This window comes from Papaver somniferum, chromosome 7 (genome assembly GCF_003573695.1).
Source record: "Papaver somniferum cultivar HN1 chromosome 7, ASM357369v1, whole genome shotgun sequence".
NCBI classification, from domain to species: Eukaryota; Viridiplantae; Streptophyta; class Magnoliopsida; order Ranunculales; family Papaveraceae; genus Papaver; species Papaver somniferum.
Genome location: NC_039364.1, coordinates 202,237,939 through 202,249,072, shown reverse-complemented (window position 1 = coordinate 202,249,072; position 11,134 = coordinate 202,237,939). Strand labels below are relative to the sequence as shown.

The window sequence follows — 11,134 nt, the reverse complement described above, 5'->3', positions numbered from 1 at the left end:
GATCAGAATTTTTCAGTTTTCAGTTTTCCCTTTCTCAAAGGATCTGGTATCTTAGAGTATTCTGAAATATCCTCATCAACATCTCGATCGATATCTGAGTCACCGTCGTAGGAAATTTCATCCAAATGTTTTCCCAGGTGTGATTCCCAATTATCAACAGTTTCTACATCATTAGCAAGATGAACTTTTCTAGTAAATTCTCTTGAGATTTCATGAATGTCTTCATATATTGATTCGTAGATGCCATCATCAAGTGTTAATTCCAAACTCTTGATATCTTGCTTTACGTTAACTGAATCATTCTCAGGTTCTATAAAAACTATTTTTAGATTCCAGTCTTATAGGTTGGATCGCATCAAACACAAATTATTAGATCTATTCGTGTTTGCCTACTCTGATACCAATTGAAAAGACAAGGGTACCCAAATACACCACAATCTTTTAAATATCAACCTATAATTCTGGTATCTTAAGTGATTGTTTATGGACGGAGTCGAGACAATACAAGTTAAGTCTTATACCTTGTGTGATTGCCCATGGACGAGGTCGAGACAATACGACAACAGTAAAAAACCGATTGACTATTAGGATCAATGTCAAGTAATTCGGATTAACTTAAGTGTAATTAACTTAAATTATAACAAACAAATTATAATCGCGGAATAATAATGTAAATGACACAGCAAGATTTTGTTAACGAGGAAACCTCAAATGCAGAAAAACCCCGGGACCTAGTCCAGTTTTGAATACTCTCAGAATTAAGTCGCTATACAAATAATACTAATATCGTATACTTGAGACCAAGTAGACTACCCCTAGATACTTAGTTTCCTCAGTATCCCCGCACCTTCAACTTCTAAAGTCACGCACGCGAATAACTACTCATTTGAATCGTATTCCAAACATCAAAGGAATGAATCTGTTCGGTAACCACTCTCATCAATCTTTGATAAAAGATATGTATGAGTTGTTGAAAAGACTCTTCCGTTTAAAATAATAAACTCCTTTCTCTGGTTAGATCAATCCAAAACTTGATCACCGAAATAACCAATTTTCGGATTTGCAATCAATCAATATAGAACTCAAAGAGTAACTATAAAGCGATGTCGATCTTACACAACTAGGAAATCAAGTCTATCAAAGATAAACACGATTCTAGTTGGATCCAAGCCGATCAAGTTTTGTGCACACAAAAATTCACAAGATACGAAAACTAATAAGAAAATCTTCTTCGTCTTCAAATTTTCAATTGCCTTCTCAATCAATAACCTGCACAACACAAACTTGAATCCTCCTGTAATCAATCATAACAGAACGGAGTCTGTTAACAATGAATTATCACAAGATGTCTTTAGATCCACAAATGGTTCTAAAGATCCCGTCGACACTTTGATCTAGTTTGAGTGACCCTTATATCAGAAGAGAAGGTTCTTAAGAATAATCAAACTAGGTGCAATCAAAGTTTCAACAACCGTTAGTCAATCAAATCAATAATCGAAAACTAAAATAACAATGAAATTATCTAGTTTCCCACCAACGATAATTGTAGAGCTTCTTGATCCCACATAAGTATTTAAACGGGCGGTCGTAAGAGATTTCACCTAATTAAGGTACTTTAATCTCCGGATAGACGGCTCCACCAGAAAAAACACAAATGAAGTTTGCCTGGCTCTTAGGGTAGTTTGCAAGAAATCCAACTCAAGTATTTATAGAACAAGGCTAATTGGACAACAAGGAAATTCCAAAACCAAAAATATTCTCAATATATTCATTGAAGTACCTAATTTCGGTTTTCCTATTTCCAATTAAATGTCAAACCATATTTCTCAAATCTCTCTTAAGAAACTTCAATTATTAGCTTTTCACATTAACTAATAACCTTTTTCAGAGGATATGCTTTAATTGCTGGTAATCAAAACATATATATTTGAAAATATTAATTAAATGTTTTTTAATATTTCGGTTCAGGATCACCTTGAGTATCAAGGAATATCTTTAAACAATTAATGATAAGAGTTATGAAAATGTTCAAATAATGTCGACATCTAGAAGTTTCTAATCTATTAACTTAGTTAAATATGATTAAATGCTATTATGAATTATATAAATTGGGTAGATAAGGGATACCTTAGAAAAACTATTTAAATCCCTATTTTGTCCTATTAGCATATCCCGAATTGCTTTTGGTATCCCCAATTGCGCGTTAAAAAAAAATAAAAAAAATTATAGTCCCTAAAAGACAAAGAGTATTACATTAACTAGTTGGAAGCCTAACAAGCTAAGCTCCAACAACGCACTACTACACGAATTGTACAGGTTATCGTGCTAACCTACCAGCGAGCCTCATGGGTAACCTAGCCAAGAGAGCCGAAGCGGGAGGGGGGGCTGAGATTGTGTCACAAGGGAGGCAAGCTAACTCTACCGTCCATGTTAATTCCTACAATATTACGTCATTGGGGACTCGAACCTGGAACCTCCTGGAGCGCACGAAACTTTGGGAAACGGGATGACCCTAAAAGTCGTTCTTAAATTAGTAATTGGCCCAGTTCCTCCCAAATCCGTGGGCTTCTCTAATGGATCCCAGCAATCAAACAAGCCTGCTGAAAAACAAACCGCAAGTCTTTAGCTGTCAGTCCAGCAAACAGTAATGGCTTAATAGTATTCAACTTCTCCCATCCACTTTTCAATACAATACAGTTGAAGAGTTTTAATGGTGATTTAATGGTAATTGGCTTTCCTCTTTTATATAATTCTGTTGCAGGTTTTTCAGCTCATCTAACTCAACAACTTCATAAATTCCTCCATTCATTCTCAACCCCCGTGATTGCATGACCCTTCCCTTCCCCTGTCTACTAGTATCCTCTCTCTCTGTCAATTAAGTCAAATCTTATCTACCTTGAACAACCCACATGATTTAGATCCTCCCTTTCCATTGTTAAAACCCTCTCACACAAAACCCATTTCTCAGATCCAATCTTTTATCAAGAATAGAGTGTTCTAATGGCGGGTTGTGTGTACGAAGACTTGTTATTGCAACCAGCCTGGGTTCTTGGTCTTTTAGCCCTTGGTGTGATTGCAGTTTTGAAACCTGTTTTGATTTTCTTAAGATGGGTTTACATAACTTTCCTAAGACCAGGTAAGAATTTGAAGAAATATGGTTCATGGGCAATTGTAACAGGACCAACAGATGGTATTGGAAAAGCTTTTGCATTTCAATTAGCAAGAAAAGGACTTAACTTAATATTAGTCGGTAGAAATCCAGATAAATTAAAAGAAGTATCTGATTCCATTACACAGAAATTTGGAGGAAAGATACAAATCAAGAATGTAGTTGTAGATTTCTCTGGTGATATAGATGGAGGAGTTAAGAAGATTCAAGAAGTTATTGATGGTTTAGATGTTGGTTTATTGATTAATAATGTTGGTGTTTCGTATCCATATGCAAGATTTTTTCATGAAGTTGATGAAGAATTGTTAAAGAATTTGATTAAGATTAATATCGAAGGGACTACTAAGGTGACACAAGCTGTTATACCGGGTATGTTGAAGAGAAAGAAAGGTGCTATTGTCAATATTGGTTCTGGTGCTGCTACTGTCATTCCTTCTGATCCTCTTTATGCTGTTTATGCCGGCACTAAAGCGTAGGTCTCATCAGTTTCTTAGTTTGTGGTTATTTTTTGTGATTACTTCAAACTTTATGTATTAGAACACATTTGGATCTGATCTGTCTGAAATTGCATATGGAAAACTAATACAGCGATAAGTTAAGTTTTCCTTGCAATAATACGGCAATACCCGTTTTGTTATCATGCTTTTTTCTCCCCCCTTAGTTGCACATCAGTTTAGAACCAGTTGTAATACCCATTTCGTTTTCATGCTTTTGTTGTTTATCGAGCTTACTTGCACGGTTTATCGCCTTTGTATAGAAATGAGATTGTTATTGTTGGTTGATACCAGAGAGAGAGATGAGGTTTGTTGGAAACAGTAGAAAGGGTTGGAATATACTGAGAAATTGGGTAGACATAGGCAGCGTCATGGTTCTTTAATTTTTTTCTTGCTGAAATGTGCTAGATCTGCCATTTCATCTCCCTGGTTCTGTTTTGTTGTCAACTATGTTGTCTGGGCGAGGCGTATGGCTGAGCGTTGGGTCTAAAATATAGAGCTGCAGCGAAGGCGAGGTAGAGCCACAGCATTAGCATACATTGCTTTCCTACTAGCAAACCTAATTTAGGTGATATATTATTACTCTAATGACAAATGAGTGGGGTTTGATCTCAGTTATTGAAGTGAGCCCAGGATCAAAATGAAGACTTAAGTGCTATACGGTTTTGATTGGTTAATTAGGTCTTCTCTAAGTTCCTTAGATAAAGGTAGCGCCTTGGCCGGCCGAGGTGCCTAGGCACCAAAACTCCCACTTTTGGTGCCTAGACGCTCCTTGTACAACATAGGTTGTGAAGTTAGAAATCATATACTTAAGAACCCTTTTTTGTTTTTCTTGTTATTTATTTGTGATGGTGGATTACATGATGAGTAGTATATTGAGGCTACTTGGCTTTCTTTTCAGGTATATTGACCAGTTCTCAAGGTGCCTCTATGTAGAGTACAAGAAGAATGGAATCGATGTACAGTGTCAGGTTTGTTTTTCTCAACTTCAGATGGTCTAGTATACATAGTTAGTTAATTTCTTCTTCTTTTACTTTGGTTGGTAATATACTCTTTTCATAGTTAGTTCTTGCTAACCTATTATCCAAATTTGAATTTCCTTGCTGACGCAATATATTAGAAAGGTTGGCTTTACTTTATATGAAGCGAGTAAGAACATCTTGTACACTTTTAACAACACAGATTTTTGAAAAGAATGAAATGTTTTGCTCATTAATGAAAATTGAGTATTCATATTTGTACTCATCATGTATATATTTCAAAGAGCTTTCCGAATTATAAACTTTACGAAAATCCGGTTTGTATTTCGAGAGATACAAAAGATTTCAAGCTCTTTAATTTTCTTTACAAACAATGGCATTTTTGTAAATATATAAAGATAGATTAAAATGTTCATTTTACTCTGGGAAGCACGTGTAGTGTTAGTTGTTAGAGCTTCTCCAATGGAATGTATTTGAGGGAAAAAGTCTTAATCCATATAGGATACACAACCATATTTATAAAAAATCATCTCCAACCCAGGATGAGGTGGCAAAAAAAAAGTTAGACATCCTCTAGGTAAACCTCTAGTTGACATTCACTTTAGAGGATGTCTTCCCATCCTAGTCACACTTTTACTAATGAAAACAATAGTGGAAATAATTTTAACCAATTATATACCTACAAATAAGTAAAGAGGGATAAAACAATCTAATGGGTTGGAGATAAAATTTATTAAGTATATGATTTCTAACTTCAATCTAAGTGATGCCACGTATGAAACATCCACATTCACCATTGGAGAAGCTCTAAGCTGATGATATGGACCTTAAATCAAATTCTATGACGGACGAAAAATTTCCCTTCTGTTTATAGTAGTTAGATGAGGCAGGTCTTGTATTCTAATTAGCAGATGCATGGACTTTAAAACTACTTTTATAGTTTATACCATTGATTATGTTTTGAGCCGTCTTTTACTATGGTACGGAGTAAAGCTCACAATTTCTTAGAGCATAGCAAGTCCTGCAACTTCATTGTCGTAGTACCCTGCGTGGAGAGTCCATTGCCATAGTGGGATGTATTTTCATACTTAAGAGCATTGAAGATGTCATATTTAGTTCTTGTTATTCCAATTAAAGCTCAGTGTAAAATGATGCCTACACAAAAAGTTATTAAGTTTGAATTCACTCACATGGAGTTAGATAGGTCCTGTATTCTACTAAAGCATATGGACGGACTTTCAACTTGGGACTCGAAATAAGCTTTCTATTGTTGATTCGGACAATCTTCTGAGCTTTCTTTTGGTCTGGATGGAGCTCAGAAATCTGCTGCACTTTCAATAGAGTAGAGCTCCCATTTTCTAGAGCATAGTAAGTCCTGCAATTTTATTGTAGTAGTACTTCGTGTGGAGAGTCCACCAACCATAGCCGGATGTTCTCCTCTGTTTTGAGAAATGATAAGTCTGAATTTTATGATTAAGTAGTTCTGCCGGTGCTTCATTTTACAGCTAGGAAGGCTTAAAATATTGTAATTTGATTTTTCTTATGGGTCGGATGTAGGTCCCACTGTATGTGGCAACAAAGATGGCTTCAATCAGAAGAGCTTCTCTCATTGTGCCATCAACAGATGGTTATGCTAGAGCTGCTATGCGGTGGATAGGCTATGAACCACGCTGCACTCCTTACTGGCCGCACTCTGTTATCTGGACTTTGGTGTACATGTTGCCAGAGTCTTTCGTGGATGCATATCGTCTAAACTTCTGCCTCGGTGTCCGTAAGAGGGGTCAACTCAAAGATTCCAGGAAGAAGGAATGAAGAGTATTCTTGCCGTCGTGTCCGTGGTTCTTAATAGATGGACTTAGGTTTAGCAACTTGATAGATGATTCTTGCTACCACAGACTAGAAACTAAGTTTTAGAATATTAATGCACTTCTCATGTTGTATCGTTTAATGCTCTCTTTACCTTCTAAAGCTAAGTACAAAAACTTGGATGATTTATCAATGTACTTCTTTTGCCCATTATTTCTTTCTGGTTTTTGCTTGTTTGTGGTTGTATACCAATTCAATATGGTTTATAAGGAAATCATTTCCGTAGCAGTTCTGAGGTTGAAAATTGTGCTTGTGCATTCTTCTAAATTGGAAGTAGGGTTCCTCTTTCAAGTGAAAAATCAACGACAGGTAAATTCCACTGGATTGTTGGTATATATGATAAACACTAGGTAGGGGAATCAATTACATGAAAAGAAAGCCAAACTTGTAAGTAAGACCTTTCATTAATTCTATTACACGCAAATTACAGCCGACTATTGAGAACGTACATTTCTATGCAATTTCTATATCCTTTACAACTGGCCGAGTTTCCTCTCTATCAAGGTCGGAGTTTTCTGTTCTGTTTCGGAAGGATTTTTGGCTAAATATTCTGATGAAGCTACTTTTTGATCTTGAAATTGATTGAGACCTACTAGGAAGGGAGTGAGATCTTGGTGTACGACCCCCGTTGGTGGAAGGAGTAAAATTTTTCCTTGCAAGCTCTTCAGATAGGGACTTGGTTAGAACATCAAACCTTCTCTTTGCAGTAGGATACCTGGAGATAGATTTGGTAATACCTTGGAGCCTATATATGAAAGAAAAAACAAAACAAAAAATGAAAAAGGTAGTGCAATGAATTAGCCCAGGCTTTAGTGGAGGGTGGTGTCAGGTTTCTTACCTTCTAGCTAGTCCATCAAGTTCGGCCTTCTTCCTATTTTCCTCTGCTGGTGGTCTGACAATGGAGTTCTTTAATCTCTCAGGATGGCCACTTAATAGAACCAAATTGGAGAGATATTTTTCTTCTTCCTCTGTGAGATTATGAGCTTTGATTTGGTCTTTGATGACCAGTAAGGGGTTCAGGAACCACTCATAGAATGCATCTTTTGGTCTATTCCTCGAATTTATTTCTGTGTTAGTATCTCCTGCATAAAAAAAAAAACATGTCTCGAAATCCTTCATTTATTTATTAAAAACATTACTATGAGGAAGAGGAAATTAAAAGATTCAGAGAGAGAGAAAGAGAGAATGGTTTCACTTACTCAACAATATACCCTCGCAGTTGGCCTCTATAGAACGCAAAAGTGCTTGAAGAATGCAGTACGCCGGCAAGCCGAGGCAAATGACTCCATATTTCCTAGACTTGGATTCATCTATATCTTCGGGCGTTATTAATCCTTCAGCAATCAGTCTCTCTCCTTGGCCTTTGCAATCTTTAAATAAGCTATCCAGTAACTGCATGTACAAGATTTCTGGATTATTTCATACTTCATTGAATTTCACTTTACAACAGGCTAACATTTGAAGGTAGTATAAAGACATTCTATGTATTACTCTATAATCCCAAGAGATGATACCTCAAACAAATTTAATTCAACAATCTTGAGTGACACTGTTCGGGATGGGGGATTGTGGACTGATGATGTTTGCGAGTTAGTGCATGTTGGGGGGCTCTTCTTTCGGAACTGAGGACTGATAATCACAGGGTAACAGTAAAATGAAGTTTCAAATTTACAGACTAAGTTGTTAAACCAGAAAAGTGCCTGCAAAATGTAAATGAACTGTAGAAGTACCTAGGGAAGCAAGTGCCTTCTGCCATGCCAAGCATATCATTGCAGTATTCATCAAACATCGCCAGGGAAGCAATAATGTAACAAAGACCTGACCAAACAGATGATTCCTGTGAAGCAATAATGCATAAATATGAAATCAATGGTTACTATCGAAGATGAAGCAGAAAACCTCCACACATGAGAAATGTGATCTAGTTATTCTCATCTGCATGAATAGAACTGGTGATACTGACCTGGTATAGAACAACTCCTGCATAAGCACCTAAGAAGATACTTGATACCATTGCACCCAGAAGGGCACCAACAACCAACACTGGCCAGAATAAAATAGCAAAACCGGCAAACGGTACACATATAGTCTCCAAGAAAGGGCCTTCCCGACCTATCAGATCATGAAACAACCGCTGCCATCCCTTGAAAAGCATAATTGGGGCCTTAACTATGGAGACACATGTGATCATTACAAAGTCGACGATAATACCAAGCACTGCAACTAAAACAGCGCCTAGAAGAAGGAATACCCTGCAACAAGACGAGGTTAGATACTGATATGTCAAAATCCCTCCTCTCCAATAACGATAATCACCAAAATAAGGTTGATCATTTTGGTATCAGTAACTGGCATTAACTCAAGACTTCAGTATGCAATATCCGCAGAACTTCTTCAATCAAGGTGTAACTGTTTCGTTTTAGTAATATGATAGACAGGGAAGAAGAACGAAAGGAATTAAACACCACAAACCTGATCTCGTATGGTTTTCCCGTTGGGGGAACTTCAAGACGGAGGTCATCCATAATGGAAAAGTAGGAATGGAAACAGACGTCCATAACATCCCTGACAATGGTGAAGCTCCCTTCCAACGTGTCCACTGTCCCATCCTACGAATTCAGAAAAGTAAACCTCAATCAATTGAAGAAGTTAAAGAGTAAGAAACGATAATATGAAGAAGTGATATCGTCGAAAGAGTATTGACATACATAGAGACAATGGAAAATTTTATCAGTTTTCCCTTCTTCAACAGCTTTAAAGGTGGCAATCACTGGTGCTAAAAGGCCATACCCTGCACCTCCTAATATACTCCCAACAATCCCTACCAGTGGCCAACAAACTAAGAGAACGGTAACGCATATGCAAAGCACAAGCTTCAGAACAGGTCCAATCAATTTAGCCCTGCATCCCATTATCACAAACCATAAAGCAAACAAAAGAGTATACAAGTTTGAACGTAAAATTAGTTCACTGTAAGAGTTAAAAACATGACGGGATAAACGAAATACCTTAAGATGCAATAATATGTCCAGAGACCATGTGCAAGCCAAAGGCCGACAATGATCATAGAGTTTCCGATAGCTATTATAAGGCATATCAAGGGACAAAATATAACGCCTGAAAAAGAAATCTTAAAAATAAATTCCATGACATCACACCTTACCATACAATACAAAAATTGTACGTAAATTGTCAGCATGAGCAATATAATTATTTCCCAACAAAAAACAGCTAGAAGCTCATAAAGCCGGTGAAAGGACTACACTAGCGCTGCCAAGTGAATGGAATTACTACTATAAGTGCCCATTGGAAGAATAACTAATGGCAATATTTGCATAAATTTTAAGTGGGTAGTGTTTGAAACCAAACTCAGTGCCATTTCAGGTACATATTCCCATTTTCATGCAGTTAATGCTGCAATGAATTAATGTAGGCACAGACATTTTAACTTTGAGGGACTCAACAAACAACAAGAGTTCAGTCTCAACAACCCACTGCCTTACACTTGATCCAGTAAACTTCCGAAATAGATGAGTGAAACCAACGGACAAAAATGAAGGAAATTAAAACAAAATCCATGCCAGAAGCTGAAAATTGGAAGAGAAATTAGGTAAGAAAAAGTGACCTTTAATGATGCCAAGAATTAGAAGAGCAATGAAGTAGGGCAAAAACCGAATAAAACTCCACAAAGTAACCCAAAACCCCTTTGGAGGTTCCATTTCTTAATCTTCTTACCTAGATCTCCAAATCTGTTTCAAAACCTTAACCAATATTCTTACAAACAACACTCAAATTCAAGAGATAAACAATACTCCACCCCGAAATCCACCCCCAAAATTTCAAATTTTTGGTACTATCAGTCGGTATTTCAGGAGAAATCTGTGCAGAATGAGAGTTAAATAGTATGAAATTGGATGAGAAGCGGAGCACTAAGATTGAGTGCAAAACGGTTAGATAACCGCTCGGAATGTATAGATTTATCAGAGAGATTGATACAGGAGAAAAAATGTTATGAAAGCAAGACAAAGAGAGATAAAAGTAGAGAATATGAGTGATAAAGATATTCTGTGCTGTGGTTGGCTAAATCTCACTTAACATGTATTGTTTGTGTGCTCAGTGGGCAGAGTTCCATCGCATAAAATAAAGTGAACTTGAAACTAAAGTTAAGACTCATGTCTTCAATTACTGTTAGATACAAACTATGCAGCTCAACCACTATTTGTGTATTGGTGGCAAAATGGCAAGAGGGGGCAAAAAGAGATACGAGTGGAGAATAAAATTATAGCTGAACTCATTAACTAAGACAAATTCTAAATATAATCGGATTAAAAAAAGTATAATACTAATTCAATAACTTTTAACCTACTCTATATACTGTAATAAGTTTTTGACTCTCCGATCTCCATTCCTTGTCATATTTAACTATCATAGTTAACTATGAAGGTTGTGGAGTGCAAGATTAAACAAGTTGGAGTTTGATGTCAATGGATCATCGATGTTTACAATAAATATGGGATTTAACGGTGTTGGAAGAGGTCGTGCGAAATAAACATAATCTTTTTTTTTTTTTTGTTTTTTTTTTGCACATATTCTATATGTCTGTGCCTCTTTTTAATTACCCGTGA

At 36.5% G+C, this 11,134-nt stretch overlaps 2 protein-coding genes across 3 annotated transcripts; one reads left to right on the top strand and one right to left on the bottom strand.

The window, feature by feature from the left end:
• The first annotated feature begins 2,627 nt into the window (after nucleotides 1-2,627).
• LOC113299392 (very-long-chain 3-oxoacyl-CoA reductase 1-like) lies at nucleotides 2,628-6,712 on the top strand. The gene is made up of 3 exons (XM_026548411.1): nucleotides 2,628-3,641; nucleotides 4,565-4,634; nucleotides 6,201-6,712. Exons 1-3 carry the CDS (start codon nucleotides 3,001-3,003, stop codon nucleotides 6,453-6,455), a joined length of 966 nt encoding a protein of 321 aa, XP_026404196.1. The 5' UTR covers nucleotides 2,628-3,000; the 3' UTR covers nucleotides 6,456-6,712.
• Nucleotides 6,713-6,801: 89 nt separating this feature from the next.
• LOC113299390 (uncharacterized membrane protein At3g27390-like) lies at nucleotides 6,802-10,649 on the bottom strand. Of its 2 annotated transcripts, none has more exons than XM_026548410.1 (10): nucleotides 10,135-10,649; nucleotides 9,518-9,626; nucleotides 9,218-9,410; nucleotides 8,982-9,118; nucleotides 8,473-8,761; nucleotides 8,240-8,346; nucleotides 8,024-8,138; nucleotides 7,709-7,901; nucleotides 7,348-7,591; nucleotides 6,802-7,224 (listed from the first exon to the last, which is right to left on the bottom strand). In XM_026548410.1, the coding sequence occupies exons 1-10, from the start codon at nucleotides 10,226-10,228 to the stop codon at nucleotides 6,963-6,965; spliced, it is 1,743 nt and encodes a 580-aa protein (XP_026404195.1). In that variant the 5' UTR covers nucleotides 10,229-10,649; the 3' UTR covers nucleotides 6,802-6,962. The 2 variants fall into 2 exon arrangements, with proteins under 2 accessions (XP_026404195.1, XP_026404194.1); XM_026548409.1 differs by having other exon boundaries at nucleotides 6,802-7,254; nucleotides 10,135-10,644.
• Nucleotides 10,650-11,134: the final 485 nt, after the last annotated feature.

What these genes read in the sequence shown, in the direction of transcription:
- LOC113299392 (XM_026548411.1), top strand. Translation starts at nt 3,001, where the DNA reads ATGGCGGGTTGTGTGTACGAAGACTTGTTATTGCAACCAGCCTGGGTT. An exon ending in GTTTATGCCGGCACTAAAGC is followed by an intron (nt 3,642 to 4,564) that starts GTAGGTCTCATC and finishes CTTTCTTTTCAG; the next exon opens with GTATATTGACCAGTTCTCAA. An exon ending in GAATCGATGTACAGTGTCAG is followed by an intron (nt 4,635 to 6,200) that starts GTTTGTTTTTCT and finishes GGTCGGATGTAG; the next exon opens with GTCCCACTGTATGTGGCAAC.
- LOC113299390 (XM_026548409.1), bottom strand. Translation starts at nt 10,228, where the DNA reads ATGGAACCTCCAAAGGGGTTTTGGGTTACTTTGTGGAGTTTTATTCGG. An exon ending in ACATATTATTGCATCTTAAG is followed by an intron (nt 9,411 to 9,517) that starts GTATTTCGTTTA and finishes AATGGGATGCAG; the next exon opens with GGCTAAATTGATTGGACCTG. An exon ending in TTGAATTAAATTTGTTTGAG is followed by an intron (nt 7,902 to 8,023) that starts GTATCATCTCTT and finishes TTGTACATGCAG; the next exon opens with TTACTGGATAGCTTATTTAA.